This window comes from Halichoerus grypus, chromosome 12 (genome assembly GCF_964656455.1).
Source record: "Halichoerus grypus chromosome 12, mHalGry1.hap1.1, whole genome shotgun sequence".
Lineage (NCBI taxonomy): Eukaryota > Metazoa > Chordata > Mammalia > Carnivora > Phocidae > Halichoerus > Halichoerus grypus.
In genome coordinates this window covers 91963612-91985292 of record NC_135723.1, presented here as the reverse complement: position 1 = coordinate 91985292, position 21681 = coordinate 91963612, and the positions used below count along the sequence as shown (strand labels likewise).

At 38.9% G+C, this 21681-nt stretch overlaps 1 protein-coding gene and 1 non-coding gene across 2 annotated transcripts in view; both read right to left on the bottom strand.

Moving 5' to 3' along the window:
• Positions 1–21173, bottom strand: part of UBN2 (ubinuclein 2) — a 74732-nt gene extending 53559 nt beyond the window's left edge. Inside the window, exons 1-2 of the mRNA XM_036078321.2 lie at positions 20466–21173; positions 15579–15671 (exon numbers count right to left, since the gene is read on the bottom strand). Of these exons, the coding sequence (XP_035934214.2) occupies positions 15579–15671; positions 20466–20945 (573 nt within the window). The 5' untranslated portion in view covers positions 20946–21173. The remainder of the gene's footprint in view (positions 1–15578; positions 15672–20465) is intronic.
• Positions 6051–6103, bottom strand: LOC118524169 (U7 small nuclear RNA). The gene has a single exon (XR_004911598.1). It is a non-coding gene; the product is annotated as a U7 small nuclear RNA (small nuclear RNA).
• Positions 21174–21681: the final 508 nt, after the last annotated feature.

The following is a 21681-nucleotide window of genomic DNA, read 5'->3' as shown; positions in this document are numbered from 1 at the left end:
ACAAGCAATTAGGTACATGAGTGACTATTTCACCCAAAAACCAGGGAGATAATGATGTAATGTATGGTGATTAACATAACATTAAAAAAAAAAAAAAAACCCAGAGAGAAAGCTCTAAAAAGAATATAAAAACCCAAAGATATATGAAAACTAATATAAAAATAACTTAGTTCATGAAAAAATATAAAAACAAATGAAGAATACTAGCCCTGTCACACAGTAAATATATTTAAAGTTATAGCAGTTAGCAACATTAAAAAAAAAGCCCATATATGATAAACCCACAGCAACATCACCCTAAATGAGGAAAAATAGGGAGCTTTTCCCCTATAATTAGGAACAAGACAAGGAAATCCACTCTCACCACTTTTATGCAACATAGTACTGGAAGTCCTAGCCAGAGCAATCAGACAAGAAAAAGGAATAAAAGGCATCCAAACCCGGAAGGGAGAAGTAAAACTTTCACTATTTGTAGATGATCTGATACGATATATAGAAAACCCTAAAGACTCTACCAAAAAACTACTAGAACTGATAAATGAATTCAGTAAGGTCTCAGGAAATAAAATCAATTTACAGAGATCTATTGCATTTTTTTTAAGATTTATTTATTTATTTGAGAGAGAGAGAGAGAGAGAAAGGGCACATTTGGGGGGAGGGTCAGAGGGAGAGAATCTTCAAGCAGACTCCCCACTGAACACGGAGTCTAACACGGGGCCTGATCTCATGACCCATGAGATCATAACCTGAGATGAAACCAAGAGTTGGACACTTAACTGACTGAGCCACCCAGGTGCCCCAACTCACTGCATTCCTATACATTGAAAATGAAGTAGCAGAAAGAGAAATTAAGAAAACAATCTCATTTACAATTGCACCAAAAATAATAAAATACCAAGGAATAAACTTAACCAAGGAGGTGAAAGACCTGTACTCTGAAAACTATAAAATACTGATGAAAGAAATTGAAGATGATACAAATGGAAAGATATGCCATGCTCATGGACTGGAAGAACAAATACTATCAAAATGTCTATACTACCCAAAACAATCTACAGATTTAATGTAAACCCTATCAAAACACCAACAGCATTTTTCACAGAACTAGAGCAAACAATCCTAAAATTTGTATGGAACCACAAAAGACCCCAAATAGCCAAAGCAAATTTGAAAAAGAAAAACAAAGCTGGTGGTGTCACAATCCCAGATTTCAAGTTATATTACAAAGCTGTAGTAATCAAAACAGTATGGTACTGGCACAAAAACAGACACATAGATCAATGGAACAGGATAGAAAGCTCAGAAAAAAACCCATGATTATGTGGTCAATTAATCTTCAACAAAGGAGGCAAGAGTATACAGTGGGAAACAGTCTCTTCAACAAATGGTTCTGGGAAAACTGGACAGCAACATGCAAAACAATGAAGCTGGATCACTCTCTTACACCATATACAAACACTCAAAATGGATTAAAGACCTTAATGTTGAGACCTGAAACCATAAACATACTAGAAGAGAGCACAGGCAATAATGTGACATCAGCCATTGCAGCATTTTTCTAGATTTGTCTCCTGAGGCAAGAAAAACAAAAGCAAAAATAAACTATTGGGACTACATCAAAATGAAAAGCTTCTGCACAGCCAAGGAAACAATCAATAAAACAAAAAGACAACCTATTGAATGGGAGAAGATATTTGCAAATGACATATCCAGTAAGGGGTTAGTATCCAAAATATATAAAGAACTTACACAACTCGACACCAAAAAAACAATCTGATTGAAAAAAGGGCAGAAGACATGCACAGACATTTCTCCAATGAAGACCTACAGATGGCCAACAGACACATGAAAAGATGCTCAACATCACTCATCTTCAGGGAGATGCAAATCAAAATCACAGTAAGATATCACTTCACACCTGTCAGAATGGCTAAAATAAAAAACACAAGAAACAAGCGTTGGCAAGGGTGCAGAGAAAAAGGAACCCTTGTGCACTGCTGGTAGGAATGCAAACTAGTGCAGCCACTCTGGAAAACAGTATGGAGGTTCCTCAAAATATTAAAAATAAAATTACCATATGGTGCAGTAATTCCACTACTGGGTATTTACCTGGAGAACATGAATACAGTAATTCAAAAAGATATATGCACCCCTATGTTTACTGCAGCATTATTTACAATAGCCAAATTATGGAAGCAGTCCAAGGGTCCATCAGTAGATGAATGGATAAAGAAGATGTAGTGTATATACACACCAACACACAGAGGAATATTATTTACCCATAAAAAAGCATGAAATCTTGCCATTTGCAAGAACATGGATGGATCTAGACAGTAAAATGTTAAGTGAGATAAGTCAGTCAGAGAAAGACAAATACCATATGATTTCATGCATATGTGAATTTAAGAAACAATAGAAATGAAGAAAAGGGGAAAAAAAGAGACAAACCAAAAAACAGACTTTTAACTATAGAGAACAAACTGATAGTTACCAGAGGAGAGGTGGGGGGGGGGGGAATGGGTGAAACAGGTGAAGGGAATTCAGAGTACACTTATCTTAATGAGCATTGAGTAATATACAGAATTGCTGAATCATTGTTTTGTACACCTGAAACTAATATAACACCAGATGTTAACTATACTGGAATTAAAATTTAAAAATTAAATTAAATTAAAAATAAATAAAAGTATGGGAGTTAAAATCGTTATACTAGGAATATAAAAATAAACATAAATGGACAATGTTCAGAAACTTAACCTAGTATGTAAGAATTTAACACGAGAAAGGCAACATTACAACTCAGTGGAAAGTAATTAATAGATCAAATAAATGGAATTAAAGATACTTATATCATCTATCAAATTATAAAATTTTTAAATTCTGGCAAAATGGAGAAGAAACAGGACCACTCAAGCACTGCTGGCAACAGTATAGCATGAAACTCTTTTGGAAAGCAATCTGAAAGAATCTGCCAAGAATTCTGCCATACTCTTGAATGTTCTTCTTTTGCTTCTTCTTTATTTTCCAAACTTTCTATGAAGTATTAATGTCATAATGGAAATATACTAAAACAATTTCTAAAACCCTTTACCTTATTTGACCTGATAATTCTATGTAAGCTTATTTCGAACTACTACTTAGATTCAAGAATATCTGTTAAGAACTTACGCTATATAGAAAGTAATATGCTTAACCAACTGAGCCACCCAGGCACCCCGCATTAGCACGTTATTCTAAGTGTAACTACCTACATTTCATATTTGACAAATGGGAAAAGCTAAAGCTTGGAAAGGGCAAATAACCTGTCTAAGATCACAGGGAAAGTAATTGAGCCAATCTTGAGCTCATGATTCCCTGACTTCAAAGTGCCATTCTATTAAAAGTTCTATAAAAGAAGGGTGCTTGGGTGGCTCAGTCGGTTGAGCGTCGGACTCTTGATTTTGGCTCAGGTCATGATCTCAGGGTGGTAGAATCGAGCACCAAGTGGGGCCTCCGCACTCGGCGGGGAGTCTGCTTCAGATTCTCTTTCCCTCTGCCCCTCACCCCCACTCGCACTTGTTCTCTCTCTAAATAAACGAATCTTTTTTTTGTTTTTTTTTAAGTTCTGTAAGAGAAGTTACAGAATCTCTGGGGTTATTTTCCCACTTGGAGACATCTTAAACTCAATACCAAAAACTGAAGCAGTGTCTCCACTGTCAGTCACCTCCAAATTAGCTTCTCCCACTTGACATTCCCACTTCATTCATTCTATTTTTCTGCCTTAAAACTCCATTGTTAGCTAAAATTAAAAAAGACTGATGATACCAAATGTTCACAAGGATGTGGAGCTAGTAAGGTCTCCTACGTGGCTGCTGCAAAATGATATAGCCATTCTGAAAAAGTTTGGCAGTTTCTTATAAAATTAAACATACGCTTCCCATATGACCTAACAATCCCACTATTGTTATTTAGTAAAGAAAAATGACAACATATGTTCACGTAAAGACCTGTATGCTAATGTTCAGAGCACCTATATTCATAGCAGCCAAAAATTAGAAACAACCCAATGCCCATCATCCAGTGAATGGATAAACTGTGATACACCCATATAAAAGGATTACTACACAGCAATACAAGGGAAGGAACTGTTGATAACATGCAACACATGGCTGAATTCATGCTAGGGGGCCAGACACAAAAGACTTTAAGATTCCCATTTATAGAAAACTCTAGAGGGGCGCCTGGGTGGCTCAGTCGTTAAGCGTCTGCCTTCGGCTCAGGTCATGATCCCAGGGTCCTGGGATCGAGCCCCACATCGGGCTCCCTGCTCTGCGGGAAGCCTGCTTCTCCCTCTCCCACTCCCCTGCTTGTGTTCCTGCTCTCGCTGTGTCTCTCTCTGTCAAATAAATAAATAAAATCTTTAAAAAAAAAAAAAAAAAGAAAACTCTAGAAATGGCAAAACAAAAACAAACAAAAAACCTATACTGACAAGAAGTAGATCTGAGATTGCCAGGGACCAGGGCTAAAGGGAGAGGATTATTTGTAGAGAGGTAAAAGGGAACTTTCTGGGAAGATGAAATTGTTCTAAATCATGTTTGTGGTAGTGGTTATACAACTGTGTAATTTGTCAAAATCCATAAAATTGTACAATTAAAATGAATTAATTATATGTACTTAAATTATCTATCAATAGTGCTGATTTTTAGAACCCCTCGTGATGATTTTACTTCAACTCTCTCTCCACAAACCTTTGTTCATGTGAATATTCACATCTACAATTTCCTTTCCATTCCACCCGCCATTGCTATAATGTCGGCTATTGTCTTTCACTTAAATGTAATGAATGCCTTAATTTATTCTAACCTATCCTGCATAATATCATCTAGTATTTCTAAAATACCATTTCATATATCATTCCCCTGCTCAAAATGCTTCAGAAGCAACTCAGCTATTATAAAATAAATCAAAAACCTTTAATATGGCATTAATTAAATGCCTACTACATATTGATTTAAACTACCTTTCCAACTTTTTCTTATAATTTTCCAACTTGAACATTTGGATCCATTCAATCTATCTGTCCACTCTCCTCCTAAACACACTTAAGCTTATCTTTCCTCCGCCTTCCCCTTACTGGGAATAATCTTACTCCTCCCTGAATTCTCCCACCCTTCCCAGCTAGTAAGTTTTAAATTTTTTCTCCTTGATGCTTTCTACTTAAAATCAAAATGATCTTCTTCAGCTCTCCTAACATATTTTTTGTCTAGGCACAGCTAGCTACCTGTAGACTTACCTGGGGAACACTAAAATGCAAATAGGTTCTGTCGGAATGGGCACAATCACACATACGCAGAAGTACAAACAAGGCATAACTAGAGAGATTTAGGAACATTTAAGTCAAGTCAAGGTGGTCAGCAGTTACCACAGGAAAGTATAGCTGTTATTAATAGTTATGAATCCATAATCTAATACATGCAATAAAATGGCTAATTAAGTAAATGTGAATCAATGATAGTAAACAAAATGGCTAAAGCTTTACTTAACAGTAATAGTATTAATCTTAATAATAATCCTTCTCAAAAAAGGATCTTACAAGTCTAAGATCTTCACCAAGCATCCTATCAATTATAGCATAACAATAATGAAGGTATAAATTACATATACTATGACACATGCATTCAACGTTAACAGCCATTTTAAAGTAATGTGGTAGAGGAATATTTAATAATATAGAAGGCAACAAAAGCAGTTTACCAAATGCTATGTACCGTTCAGGCTATTCATAGAAAAGGTAATATTCACTAAGCATGTGACAGTGTCCAACTTAACGGGTAATTGTGGAGATGACATTAAAATAACAAGATCATGCTTTTTTAATTCTCATACAAACAGTAGGATCTCATTTATGAGAAACACAACACAGCAATATATGCCTACAGATGTATCTAAAATGGCTCAAAGAATTTTAACAAGCAGATCACCACCGGTATTACCAATAGGGAAGGGATATGATTGGAGGCAGTGGTGAAGGAAGATTTTGGCTTAATATGTATCATTTGAATTTTTTTTCTTTTGGTAGGAACTGGAAACCTGCTGGACAAATTGTAAAAGAGCTGTAACACTTTGAATTTGTTTTTAATAATAGGAATGTATCCACGTGTTACTTGGATGATTAAAAATAATTTTTTTAAGTGCAAGAGAGCACTCTTGTAAGCACACAATCATTTTTAAAAGCCCTGAAAGGATACACATCCAACTATTAATAGTGGTTACGCCTGGCAGTGGGATTATAGATGATTAGGCGATTTTTATTTTCTTCTGTTTATCTGTATTTATATATTCTTTTACAGGGAACAAAATCTTTGAAATATGAAATGCTTATATAAATACATCTCTAGGAAAAGAAACTCCAACAGTGATGATCTCTGAGAAGGGAACTGGTTAGGTGGGAGTCAGGTTTAGGAGGGAGATTTACTTTACCTCTTATTCCCCTCTTTGTATCTTTTGAATTTTTGTTAAGTACATGTATTACCTATTCAGAATTTTATTTTCTTAGGTCTGGACCACCACATGTTCAATACTACTGGGTTTTCACTCAGTATACAGTTCTGCTTCTACTAGTCCCACCGTGGGAAATAGCTGTGGACAAGCTGTATTTGACTCACTCACGCCTGAGGAGCTCTTTCTTAAATTCCTCCCCAAGAGCCGGGGTTAAATAGTCTTTCCTCTACCTATCAATGGCTTTCTGCCAAAGCATTTACGGTCAGGCACATCACAGTTCCTTCCTTCATCACAGAGGCCACTAGAGTACAGTTTTCTGGCCTCGATTTACTTTTTCTCATCTCCTACACTTCCTAGAAACACTTCTCCCTTGGCTTGCCCTTTCTGCCTCACCTCCACTTTTCTATTCTCCACCCTCTAGTTCTCTAGTTCCCCAATTATGCTCAAGTCCAGTGATACGCAAATGGTATAAACTGAAACCAAACATTGGAGAACTGCCAAAAAGACTATTCACAAATATTAAAATTTCACCTAAAGGAACTCAAGATAAATTGGCAAAGGATTATATCACAGTGTCCTCCCCGTTAGGCCTGTTTTGAACTGGTCTCTTTTCCAGCAGCCTTAGCATGGAGACTCCCTGCAGTAGAATCAAAGTCTTATTTGATAAGTTCCCTGGACCTTTGCAGTTGTTGATGTTTCACGGTTTACACGATAAATGCCTCTGATAAAAACACAAAGTTTATTTCCCAAATTAAAGAAGAAAACCTTGGGTTTTGCTACACCTAAAATGAAGAACCCACTTTAAATCTATTCCCCTAGGGCACTGGTTTACTATGACTCAGAAGAAAATGACTTACTGAATCATTAGTACCTGTTTAACCTGATAATCAGTGTTTCAAGTCAATGCTGTCTGATTACACTATAACACTAACCTGGAAAACAAACAAGGGGCACCTGGGTGCCTCAGTCAGTTGAGCATCCAACTCTTGGTTTTGGCTCAGGTGGTGATTTCTTGGGTCTTGAGATCAAGCCCCCATAGGCCCCGTGCTCATCAGGAGTCTGCTTGAACATTCTCTCCCTCTCCCCACCCACTGCTCTCTCTTTCTCTCTCTCTAAAATAAATAAATAAACCTAAGAAAGGAAAGGAAAGAAAAGAAAAGGAAGGAAGGAAAGAAAGAGAAAGATAGAGAGGGGCGCCTGGGTGGCTCAGTCGGTTAAGTGGCTACCTTCGGCTCAGGTCATGGTTCCGGGGTTCTGGGACCAAGCCCCGCATTGGGCTCCCTGCTTGGCGGGGAGCCTGCTTCTCCCTCTCCCTCTGTCTGCCTCTCTGCCTACTAGTTCTCTCTCTCTCTGTCAAATAAATAAATAAAATCTTAAAAAAAAAAAAAAAGATGTTCTTAGTACAGGACCCCCTCCCCCAGTTGCCTCCAGGTAATAAGAAACCTAACTAATAAGCAACGTTCATTGATCACCTATGGAAGACAGAGGAAGCCTGACAGTGAATGCTAAGACTCCAGTCTTATAACTGAGAAGAAAATATCTCCTGGTCACCAAGCTTCCCTATTTGTCCCAGCCCAGTCACAACCTTATCCTTCTCCACTTCTGTTGATTTTCTTAACCTACTGATAGAAAAGAGGAGAAATTTAAGTCAATGGAAAGACAACCAAGAGCTGACTTAACAGCACAGATACAGTATAAACAGATTTCTTTTTTTTTTTTTTAAAGATTTTATTTATTTGACAGAGAGAGACAGCGAGAGGGGGAACACAAGCAGGGGGAGGGGGAGAGGGAGAAGCAGGCTTCCCACCGAGCAAGGAGCCCGATGCGGGGCTCGATCCCAGGACCCTGGGTCATGACCTGAGCCGAAGGCAGACGCTTAACGACTGAGCCACCCAGGCGCCCCTAAACAGATTTCTTTAATCACCGCTTAGGATATAGGGCCTTCCTTCCAAATACCCTAAAACTGCTGATTCTCAATTGTTCCTAATGGATTTAAGGAAGTTGAAGAGAATTTAACTAAAAGGGGTCAAGTAACTGAAAGGGCATGTCATGGCAAGTGATTACAACTGGTAACTGCAAAAAAACAAAACAAAAAACTATTACTAAAGAATTCTTCCTTGCCCTGTATTTAAAAACCCCCCAACCTCAGTTTGTTTTAAAAGGTTATGTTTTTGCTGTATATGTAGTATCATACTATATATAGTAATGTTGTTGACCTATAAAGCTAAATACACTGGTACTTGTGCTTCATAAGTGGAATTTCTTTTGTGGTGGTGTTAACAAGTATTTATCTAAACTGTTTTACCCAAAGTCCTACCATGTTGATCTTTATGGACCAGACCTAACACAAGGCCAAAACATATAGAGGAAAACCAGCCAAGGAAGTTCCCAAGGAAGCACTAACCCCTCAGCAAGTGTAGATGATCATCTAATATGAGTAGAGAATTCTTAAACCTCCTAGAAAGAGTGCATAAATGTTTTCTCACATCCACTTGTGTCAGTCTCATATTTGAGGACACTTTTTAAACAAGCCATAATTATTTCAAGTGTAAAAGCATATTTCCTTTCCACTCAACTGAGCAGTATTTACTGTGAAGAAGTCACTCACTGGAAATTACAGTTATTCCAAATATTGCCATTTCCTATTGCAGCATTATTTACAGTAACCAAATTATGGAAGAAACCCAAGTGTCCATCAGTAGATGAATGAATAAGGAAGATATGGTATATATATATACAATGGAAATTACTTAGCCATAAAAAAAAAAGAATGAAACCCTGCCATTTGGGACAACATGGATGGATCCAGAGGATATAATGCTAAGTGAAATAAGTCAATTAGAGAAAAACAAATGCTATATGATTTCACTCATATGTGGAATTTAAGAAACAAAAGAAATGAACAAAGGAAAAAAGAGGCACACCAACAGACTCTTAACCATAAAGAAACAAACTAATGATTACCAGAATTGGGGGGGGGGGTGGCTGAAATGGGTGAAGGGGATTAAGAGTACACTTATCATAATGAGCACTGAGTAAAGTACAGAATTGTTGAATCGCTGTATTGTACACCTGAAACTAATATAACACTGTATGTTAAGTATACTGGAAATTAAATTAAATTAAAAGCTTTGCCATTCTTTAAAACATATCAGCACAAAATCCATTTTAAAAGCCTTATAACAAGAAAATCAAGACTTTTTATAAATATACTTTGTTTTTGATTGAAAACAGTATTAACTCCATTTGAACAACTGCTTTATTTTTTTTCAACTGCTTTATTTAGAAGACTGCTCAGAATTACTCTTATACCATCAAATCTACCTTTATCCTCCCTTTTAAAATAAATATGAAGCTACTAGGGCTCTGAGAGTTTAAAATCACATAGAATTAAGCATTAAATGTGGTATTCAAAGTCTATATGGTAAAGTAAGTGAATTTTATTTTTTTATTTTATTTTTTTTATTTTTAAATATTTTTATTTATTTATTTGAGAGCGAGAATGAGAGAGAGAGAGCATGAGAGGGGGAGGGTCAGAGGAAGAAGCAGACTCCCTGCCAAGCAGGGAGCCCGATGTGGGACTCGATCCCGGGACTCCAGGATCATGACCTGAGCCGAAGGCAGTCGCTTAACCAACTGAGCCACCCAGGCGTCCCAAAGTAAGTGAATTTTAAAGTCATAATGTGATTTCAGAAATGCTAAAAATGCTTGGCAGAATACATGTCTTCCTATTCTATAGGTCATTCAGATTCAAACAGTCTTAGCTGAGCCACTGCTAGGCACTAGATACTGGGCTAAGCACTTTCATTTAGATTACTGAATTTATATCCAATTCCAGAATGACATGATCTTTCAAGATGGCTGGGGTAACAGAGTGAGAAAAATCACTAAAAGAAATCTTCCATCCACCACAGGTTATTCTATGCCCTAGAAGGCTTAGAGAACAAGTACGAACAGTATTTGCTGATCTATGGTACATCCAGCCTCAGAAAAAGGATACACAGTCTAGAAACCATCTAAAAACTGAGCTGGAAATTGAGGATATTCAGGAAAGTAGGATATTTAGCCTAAACATTTAGAGCCTTAAAACTGACAATGAGGAAAAGAACACAAGTCTCTAAACTGTATCCTGCTTCCTTCCCATAGTGACCAACAAGAAAAACTTGGAGCCTGTAGAGAAGTGTCCAAAGTTGGACTTAGCTCTATAACAAGATTTATGTACAATAACCAATTTAGTATACTTTAGGCAAAATTAAGTACCGAAGAGTTGTACTGCTCTTTTCCCAAGAAAATGTGTAGCAACTGATGCTGAACATGCGCCGTCACATTACCTAAAGAGTCACATAAGAGGAGACAAGACACAGGCAATAAAAACAGGACAGGATAGAGGGGAAAAAACAAACTGTTCGATACAGGGTGCTATTTTTAATAATTTTATACTCCCTGTAATTTCTATTACTGCATTTCAACTACCAAGACTGCCTCAATCCTTCTTCCCCAAGCAACTGCTGCAAGAAAAAGGGCACGTCCTAAGCCCCACTGTTCTCCTTCCTTCTCCCACAAGCGGCAGCCTGTTCCACGTCACACACACAACTCCTCTCCAGCACGAGCAACAGCTACACATACTCAACACCACAAGAAGCCCAGAAACTTGCCTCCCAGCCTTCCAACAAACCACTCAATTCGTTACTAACATCACTTATAGACCCAGCCACCCCTCAGTGCGTCTTATTTGTCCCCATATCTGGAAACCCCCAATGCAGTTTAACTTGCTCAGTTCTCTGAAACTTCCCGCAAACGCATTCTCCTCCACGATGGAAATGGCATGCCCTCCCACTTGTACCAACCACTCTGCTCACAGAACAGAAGGGGCAGAATGTAAGTGTAGATGGACTGATGAGTTAAATACATTAGAAAAAAAAATAGTGAAGCAAGTATACCAAGGTCTCCAACTAGGGCTTGAGAGCTGGATGTGGCCCAGAGATGTTTTGTTTCATCCAGCAGGTGTTTTAAGCCAATGTTTAAAAGTAAGAAAAGAAAGAGGAAAATCCAGACTTCAGCCTTCTTTTGAGACATGTAAAGATCTGGCAACCCTAAGCCCAGGTCCCTGCAAAGTGACAAGGGCTGGCGCTGAGTAGCAGCTGTCCCCTAGTTCAGATAATCCCCCACTTTACTGTCCACCTGGCCTGCTTCACTGGTAGTTCAGTGGGCACCTGGGGGACATCTGACTTTGCTACTCCTGAACTACAGAACACTAAAGGATCTATTAGACAGTAAAGCATAGTCAATAAAGATCTTCAGTGATTGTTTAAGAGTGATCTTTTGTGAGAGCACTGGGACAAAGTGTCTTCTCCTCATTCAGTTTTGGCCCAATGAGTTTCTTAAAGGACTCCAAATAATTTATTGTGGTCTTTAAGAAGACCCTAATAATGAAGAAGAACCTGTAAACAGTGACTGAAAGACTAAAGATAAAGGCCGTTTGGAACAGAATGCCTGAACTAAACTAAAAGATCAAAATCTGTGGGGTAGTCAGTTAATAGAGGTTAAAAAATCCCGTACATGTTTATGTTACAAAGAATTTATGACACGTACAGAATAAGACACAGCAGTTCTCTACAAGAGTGTTATGTTTAAATAAACAGTATTTCTTATTTAGATAGCACTTTAAATATTTCCAACATTAAAAATCTATTTTTTCATCTGACGTTGACAAAACCCCTGTGCTATAAATATAAAGTTGGCTAAGCAGATCTTGTTTTCCCCTCACAGATAGCAAAGCATAAAAAAGCCAAGAGCCTGTACTAAGGTCACCCAGCTAGTTAATATGGCAAAAACAGGATCAGAATCCAGCTGTGTTAACTCATAATCCTGTGCTCCTTCCACTACAATACATTGTTGCTGCCTCTTATCCACTGGATATCCCACAAAGGCTAGAAAAGCTATTCCAGGGATTACAGAGAAATGTGGTTCCACAAGAGACTGGAAGAATCCATTCAATGACTCTGCACCAAAGTCTCCAAAACTCCTTCCAATTTCAAGAATGGAACTGGCCCTTCTACTCACTTTCAAATCCCCAGAGTCTTTCAATTCCATAGACACTGTTTGGTACTACATTTGTGTGTCATATGTATGTCTAGTCCTCCCAATTGTATTGAAAGCTCCAGGAGAGAATAACTATCATGCCCCTTTGTATGTCCAATGTAAATGCTCAAATACTTTTTTTACATACAAAACTTAACAAAAAACTGCACCTCTTGTTCCAAGAAACAAAGAGCTAGTAGTAACCTTAAGTGATTTTCAGAAATAATGACAAGAACATCTAAATTATAATATGAAGGAAACAAAAGTAAGAGGAAAAGGTGGCTAGTTTTATGTTTTATAAGCCTCTAAGAATTAAGCCCTCTTTTTATCACTGCCAAAAAAAAATTTTAAGGGAAATGTAACCTTGGTGTGTTAACATTTTGCAAGATTTTACATACAATATTTAAAACTTTATTTACTTAAAATACAAATAAACATATAATATATGCATAAGTCTAAATAGACATATATAGACATCTGAATTTGCTACCACTGAATACCAAAAAAACCTTAGTTGTTTAGGAGTCATCTTTTGTGACAGCCCAGAGCCTAGAGCTGGATGAAGCGTCTTCTTCCAGGTCATTTTTAGCTGGACGTTTTTCTTACAAGGGTCCAAATAATTTGTTATAATATACATATTTAATACCTATAATACTCACGGCAAATAAAGGCTTCAAGAGGTAGGACATTTTAAATCTCTACTTAGAATGGAAATAAGAGAGCAGCCAAAAGAAAAATCTAGAGAATTACAGCCCATTAACTTGAATTATAACAAGAGCAACATTTTATCCCTGCACAATGACAGTGCCTGGAGATATCCCAGTTATTTGGTGGAACTCAAGTTTACACATCAACCAACTTCTTCAGAACATTGGTTTTTCCATGCCAAGTACGATCCAAGGGCTCCCCAAGATGATTTAATGCTAACTCTGAGGCAGTACATCACATACTGAATCACATTACTTATAGGATCATATGCTAGGAATTTTTCCATTTGCAAAGTACAATTCTAATCCTTAGTTCTAAAACCTATGGAAAAATAAGCACTCTAATGTAGTGCTGGAGGGAATGGAAACTGGTAACTAAGGACCTGGTAATTTGGTAATATATACCCAAACTAAATAAACTAAATAAACACATAAATCTTTTGACCTAAAAATTCCACTTCTAGGAATCTGTCCAACAGATAAACTCACAAATGTGTGAAATGCCATGCTACTAAGTAATTTACTGTAGCACTATTTACAAAAGCAAATTTTTGGAAACAACTTAGATCATCTGGGGACTGGTTAAATAAATTGTGGTATGTCCACACAATGGAATACCATGCAGCCCTAAAGAGAGAGAGAGAGAAGGAGAGAGAGAGAAGAAAGCTCTCTTTGTACTGATAGGAAAAAATCTCCCAAGTCAGAGTAACTGGAAAGAAGCAAAGAGCAGAACTGCATCTTCTGCAACGTGTAAAAAGAGATGTGGGGGTGGGGTTAATACATGTGTATACAGAGTTATACATAAACATCTCTAGAAGGACCCCCAAAAGCATTACATGCCTCTAGGAAGTGAGATTATGTGTGTAAACAACAGAATGAAAGATTTTTCACTCTATAATTTTTCAGTTCTGAACCATGTAAATATATTGCCTGGTTAAAACATTAAATTTCACCAACGTATTAACTTGTATAAAAAAGCCATAGGGGCGCCTGGCTGGCTCAGTCAGTAGAGCATGTGACTCTTGGTCTTGGGATCATGAGTTTAAACGCCACACTGGATGTAGAGATTACTTAAAAATAAAAATATAAAAAAAAAAAAGCCATAGTATGTTATGATTTATAATTTGAGAACATTATATTGTAATTAAACACTACAGTTTAAGTAACAACTTCTGCTACTCTTTCCATCAAAACACCCACCAGTCCATCCCTAAAAGTATTATATAGTCACAGAATATAAAGCCAGAAGGAGCCTTGAAAAATCTTCAAAAAAAGAAAACTGGGGCCCAAAAAGGTTAAATAACTTCACCAAAGGACAATCTGTAGGTGGCAAAGTATGGCCTACAACCTGACCTACATTCCAAAGTATTCTCATACATTTCCCCCACCCCAAACAGATTCATTAGCACAAGGAGCCAACCACTGTCAATCAAGATCCCAGTTGCATCTGGAGGATAACAGGAATGACAGGGCTATGTAAGCTGACTTCCTATCTCTGTGAGATACTTTTTAATGCTCAGAGAGGAACCAGAAGGGGTCTTGCTTTTCATGAGTTATGTTTCAGCAAAGTGCCATGGAGTAAAGCCATAGGATAAAGATGGGGAGGGAGGGAGCTTTCCTACAAACTCAATTACACTAGAAAATGTGAGAAAAGTGTTAAGCAACTGCACAATCAGGTAATTAGAATTCACTTTTATATTAAAACAAATACCAATCTACATATGGCACAGGATGTAAAACGTACATGAATGTTTAAGGTAAACAAGATACTTTCAAAGAAATTCCATGCTGCTGCTGATTGATTCTGATCCCAGAAATGTGTGTGCTAGAAATACACACATTCATTCTCTTAAACTCGAAAGAGGCAGGAAGGCTTGAGAACTACTGCACCAGAGGAATTAAAGTAGCCTTCTCAATGGCAGTGGAAAAGGCAAAGGATTAGGGCTAGACAGACCTGGCTATGCAGCCTGGTTCTTGCCACTGTGTGACCTTGAGCTCAGAGCCTCAGTTTCTTCATTTGTAAAATGTGGTCACTATTACTTACTATGTAGTTTTACTAGAAGGATGGGAGATAATATATGTTAAGCAACCTGCCTGGACTCTAGAAGGAGTACAATAAATGATGGCTACTGTTAGAGCCACCACAAACCTATCAGAATCTCTGTCTAACCATTTATCTGGATTCAATTTATGAGAACAAAATAAGGTGGGCAATGGATACTATAAGCCCTCCCAACCTGTCCCCAGGAGGGGGGGGGGGGGAAAGCCAGTAAGGTAAAATTACCTAAATGAAGAGTATATTATACTCACATATTTCATTTCAAACTTCTTAGCCAACATTTCCACTTCTTGCCTCTCTTGATGCTCATCAATAAATGGGTCTTCTGTGTGAATGGGCTTCCTCTGATTCAAAGTAAAGAGGAAAAGAAATAGAAGTATTAATATTACTTCAACTGGAGTTTAATGTATCCTTAAATTTAATAATTACAGTCAAATTTTCCAAATATTAACAAATAAGTTAGAAGCATTAAAAATAACTAGAAAGAAATGTTGGTTTGTAGCAAAAATACTTGCAGTTTTAATGGATTCTTACACATTCTCAAGTTTTTCGTTGGTTAAGAACTCAACAAATCAAATTGTCTCCTCCTACAAAATAATCTATGGTCACCCTGTCGAAAATAAAAAGGCCAAAAATTCCCCAAGAAAATTAGGTAAAAATGAAAATCCCACTTATAACTCTAGTTTGAGATCTTCCCCCAAAAAATAACTGCTTTGGTCAGGAAATGCTTCTCAAAGGATTGCCAGGTTATTAATCGGCATCAACCCTGAATCATCTGCCCTGAGCTATCACAAGGGTACCTGTAGCTGCTACAGCCTTCTGCTGAGGCCCAGCATCAAAACCTCAATCTACATCACCTCCTTCTTGTCCATGAATATTCACTCAGGGAGTACATACTACTCTTAAAGCTAGAAAAGTGAAAGCTGCAAATAGATTACATTACTGTGGCTTCCTTCTACCAGGGGAGAATGAAAGTTTATCATAATACATGGTTTTAAAAAACCACACACACAGCTAGGATCCCACATTTACCATCTATTTACCAAAACAAAAAGATAAATCACATCCTTTATTCAAGTTTACTACTTTAGCAGACACCTTTCATAAAAATAGAGGTTTTCAATACAAAAAAGGGAAAACAAGGAGCTGCATATGAATAAAAATGCTACTTGTATCTAATTATGGACAACTGACTAGAAAGTTAATCTTTTAAAAAAGGAAGGTTAGATGTTTTTACTGAAGTAGCATCTTCAAGTAATTAAAAATAAAGTATATTACAACTGAAAGACTGGATACAGATTTGGCTGAACCTGAAGAAAAAAATGCAGAAGGGACAAAGATCTGCACACTTGGGAAATGACACACTTCATCCTGGATATGAAGGCTGAGATACGATTAGTCCAAAAATATGACAGAAAAATATGAAAAGAATAAATACAAACAATTCACAGACCTAAGGCATTAGAATAAGGGGATACTCTTAAAGCTTAAAAAATTAATTTCAGAATCAATGTTTTAAATTATCTATTGAAATAAGTAATGTATTTACAGAATCCTTTATCCCAGTCAGCGTTACCAGTGGAATAAATATATATGACCTGAAAGGAATAAATAAACCAGCAGGAAGAGACCGACAATGAAATAAATACTAGGCATGTTCAGGGGATAGCCTTAACTTAAGACTAAAGGACAGTGAGCAACCACCATGCCTTGACATTATCAACTGTTGCTTCATGTCACTGTGAAGTCCAAATACAAGGTCTTATTACTGGTCTGCCTCATTTTATATGTGAAATATAAACACATGGACTTGTATTTTTTTAATAAGAATCACCTTAAATGCCATTATATAACATTCTGTATAGACTTTATAGAGGACTCAAGAGTAAATCTCTTGACAGTCTATAAAAATAGAGTTAAGAAAAATGACTCACTTTTCTCTCATATTAAGAAATAAACCCCTACCCACAATCAAGGCTCTAAATGAGCTTCATGTTTTTCTAATCTGCAAATCAGTAAATATCAAAATTACCAACTACCGATAGGCAATAAGATTATAATAATTTTGTCCTTTGATGTTAACTCATTAACACCATCTTCAGGAGATCTTTCACAAGTTACCGAAAATATGCAGTATGACAAGCAATGGAATAGTACAGAATTCTCTAAGAGTATAACTACATTGACACTATAATCACTTATTCTTCTTTTTATAGTAAATGCTCAATTAACCACATTCGCAAGTGGATGTTCTGGTTAAGTGACTCTCTGATTTACTATGAGTTAAACAAAAATTACTTGCATATCAATTACTGCCAGAACTTATTTCTAAACTGTGCTATTTCTCTTTAGTCAGAAATGGTGAACAAATTAATCTTTGAGGACAGAGACGATTGCAGCTCCTCAGTCATCATCCTGAACCACCTCACTCAGGGTTTAGTAGTCTACAGAGATAACAAGGTTAAAGGTTTAGCTACCCTGTGTCCTTACGACCTGACAAGAAGGGGTTTTGTTTTTCATATTTTGCCAACATATGCTCATTTAACTGTGCTTTTCCTCATTAAAAAAGAGTGTACAAAAAATTCTGATTGCACTCAGTTAATCAGGGTTTTACTGCTCATTTCATATTTATGAAGGGGGATGATTTAAATGCACCCAATATAGGTGGTATTCACATGCGACAGATTTATAACTATACCTATCAACTAAAATCTTATTCAGTGATAGATGGCTACTTCAAAATTTAGAATCTTTTTTCTTTTCATTTTATACCATCTCTTTCCCTCCCCTTTCTACTCAAACTGTTACATGATAAATTGCTCAATTACAACAACTCAAAATTTAGACTATTTTGAAAATATTATAACATCCTTAAAAATAACTAGACTCTCCTTGAGGGGAAGAAAAACCAAATTTGGGAATCGCCACTCTGCAGATCAATTCTATTGGTCTCATTGTGCTTTTTGTTGGTTTCTACTACTAGGATTTCCTTTCATGGAAATATGACAACTTCATTTAGAGAAACGTTTTCTATAATTCCTTATGTAATAAATACGTTCATTGGGAGTAATCATTGGTAAATCTGGCAAAACTTGGTCACAAAGGTGCATTGTATAAACAATGGATTTTTTAAATTCAGAATACAACAAATGACATATGGCTGAATATACAAGAAAATTTGACCAATATACCTCTAAGTTGATAGTATAAACAGAAAAATTAAACTGAATTATTTATCTTTCTCCTATTACAGGAAACTAGTAGTTCTGATATCAGATTAGCAAGGAAGGGTGTCAAAATTAACTTTTTTGTCATAATTAAAAGGTACATATCTATTATTAATTTATCATGGCATGAATATCATAGCATCAAGAGGATAACAGAAATCTCTGTATTTCTACTATAACTCTCATTTTTGTTCATTTTGGCAGGATCCTCTAAATTTAAACTATACAATTTTAAGAAATTTTGTTTTACTAAGAATTGGTACTGGTATAGAAAGAAGTACTAATAAAATTACGTACAAGCACTTTGTGCATTAGCCTCCTCAATTGTAAAGTGGGGATAATGGTTCCTACCTCAAGGAGCTCTGCTGAACTAAATTCCATAAGCCATACACCTTACTTAGGGTGTCTAGCATGCACATAGGAAGAATTCAGTAAATGTTAGCTACCATAATGTACTTTTACCCAAATATGATGCTTTTCATCCGTAATTTATAAAGTAGGTTAGGGAGTAAAACTGCAAACTCACTTAGATTAGATCAAATACAATTTGAAAAATGCTCCAATCTAGTATTTTCAAAATGCTTTTGGAAAAAAAATAACATCACATTTATAAATAGTAGGGGCACTAACGTAGGTCTGAAGGACAAAATGTTTGTGGAAATGGCCAAAATGATCTCTACCCTTAACAATTCATTTTGCCTGCAAACATTTAGTAGTGATTTGACCACACAACAGCATTTGTAAATAATGATCAAAAGATTGCCTTAAAATAAACAAAATCCAGTGACATTATTTAATATGATATTTTCAAACCAAAGAATCATTGTTTTAACTATAAAGATAGTTGAGAATGAAAACAAAACAAATGACTTCTGGAGTCCATTAGACCTGTGCTAAAGCAAAACGTACGAGCATAATCTCTAAACAACAGAAGAAACTGTTCTCTTATTACTGTTACTCTATCATTTCCCCTTCTGGTTTACTTCTAAAGATCACCAAAACCTACAATAAAAATTACAATTACCAACAAACCTCTCCTATTACTGTTGTTCACCAGTTCCATCAAAGGCATACCTATATATTTTCAACAGTTCCTAAAAATTCAAAGCTGTTTTTCATCGTTCTCCAAACGATATTTATTTTGATATACACTCAAAATAAGAGCGTATGACGGTAGGCGCCAAATAGAACAGGAGACACCTTCCCATTCAATTACAGTAAAAACAAGCTCTAGAGAAAACAAAGCTAAGTAGGTATAGCAATACCAAGGTGAGAAAGAAAATAAGTAACCAAGTAACTAATCCGCTTCTTCATTCCTAGAGTGGAATCCTTAGTCTGAAAAATTTTAGATTACTTTCAAATACCCTTCAATTAAGAGAAATACCCCCACGCTCGCAAGCACATCTCGGCGCCAAGCATAACAAATAGTGATGAAGAGGAAGATGCTTTGGAGGGGTTACACTATCTCGCTGCTTCGGATGGGGGGCGTGTCCCCCAAGGTTTTCTCTTCCTTTCTACTGGAACGACTGCTGGAGCTCCACAAGGAAAACCCAACCACGTAACTTGCAGAGACCCCAAATTTTGTGTGGGGAGCAGAAAGGAGTAAATTCTGAGGTCTCGAAACGTGCAGAGGAAAACCGGCTCGGAGCGGCATTTGGAGCGGGAGCACGAGGCGGGGGGGGGGGGGGGGGGGGGTTGGTGAAGCCGGGTGGGAGCCTTGGCCAACCCTAGGGAGCAGGGGAAAAGCAGCACCAACCACTCGTCCACCCGCTCGGCCCCTGCCCCCTCCAGCCCACCCTCCCAGGCGACCTGAGACGCGCAAAGCCGGCGTCGGAAGGTGCGAACCACTGGGAGAGGCGGACGCGTCCTGAGGCTCCCCGGGACTGGGGGGTGAGGGAGAATCTTCTGTACCCGTTGTTCTCCGCACAGCAGCAGCTCCGGGTAACTGAACTCCACGCAGCTCTCGTCGGTGGGATCCTTGAGCACCAGCTCCAGGCGCACTGTCTCCCTCGGCGGCCTCTGCTGCGGCTCGGCCCGGGAAGCCGACTCTCGCGGCGGGGGCGGCTGCAAGTGCAGCTGAGAGAGCGGCGGCGGCGGCGGCGGCGGCGGCTCGGGCCGCGGGGGCTCCCGCTGCAGCGACATGGGCGGCTCGGCGCGGCTGACCTCGCGCTGGGGGAGCGGTTTCTCCCGCGGCGGGGGCTGTGCGTCCGACCGGGGGGCAGCCTCCCGCGGGGCCGGCTGCTCCACCCGGGCCGGTTCGCGGTACGGCTGCGGCTCCAGCCGGGGGGGCTCGCGAGGGTATTCGGGCTCGCGTTCGGCCCCCGGGTAGTCGGCCTCGCGCCGCCTCACCGGTGACAGGCTAATAAACGCTACTCTGCGTGGCTCCGCCATCCCCACTGTTCTGGCCCTCTGCCTTCGCTCGAGCCGGCGCTCGGTTCTACGCCGAGTTGTTTGCCTGCCCGCCCTTCCTTTTGCTTTCCGTCGCTTTTCTTCCCTCCACCACCCTCAGTCGTCTCTGCCGACGCCACCGTGAGTGCGGACCGTGCCCCCTTCCCCGCCACTATGTTCTGATGGGCTCCACCGCCATCGCCAGGGTCGCCGCAGCCGCCATGTTGGATCCCCCACATAAATAGAAGCAGGCCGCTGAGCGGGCGCATGCGCAGACAGGAGACGCTCGCGTCCACCGTCGTGGCTGCGGCTCAGTTTTCCTCTTTTCCTCCCAACAGTCTGGAGTCCAGACAGGTCAGCGGAAGTGACGTTGTGGCAGGGCCGGTTTCCTTGGAAACGACGACGCCGTCTGCGCCCTTCCTAAAAGGGAGGGGTCCGGGGTTTCCCGAGCTTCCCCTTTGCACCCGGAAACCGGCGACGCATGTGGGGCTCAGCTAGGTGCGAGCGTCTGGATGTGCCTGGGACTGACCTCGTCATGGCGCTGGGGCCCGCCGGGCACATACCTCCCGCGCTCGGCTCTAGAGAACTGGGGTTGTCAAGCAGGTTGTTCGAGGCGGATACGGAGAAAGGGTTGAGGGACGCGAGGACCAGCCGCAGTGCCTGCCCGCCCAGCGCCCCGCAGCCCGAAGTATAGAGGGAAGAAAGGAAATGGCTAACTCCAGCCGGACTCGCCCTGCGG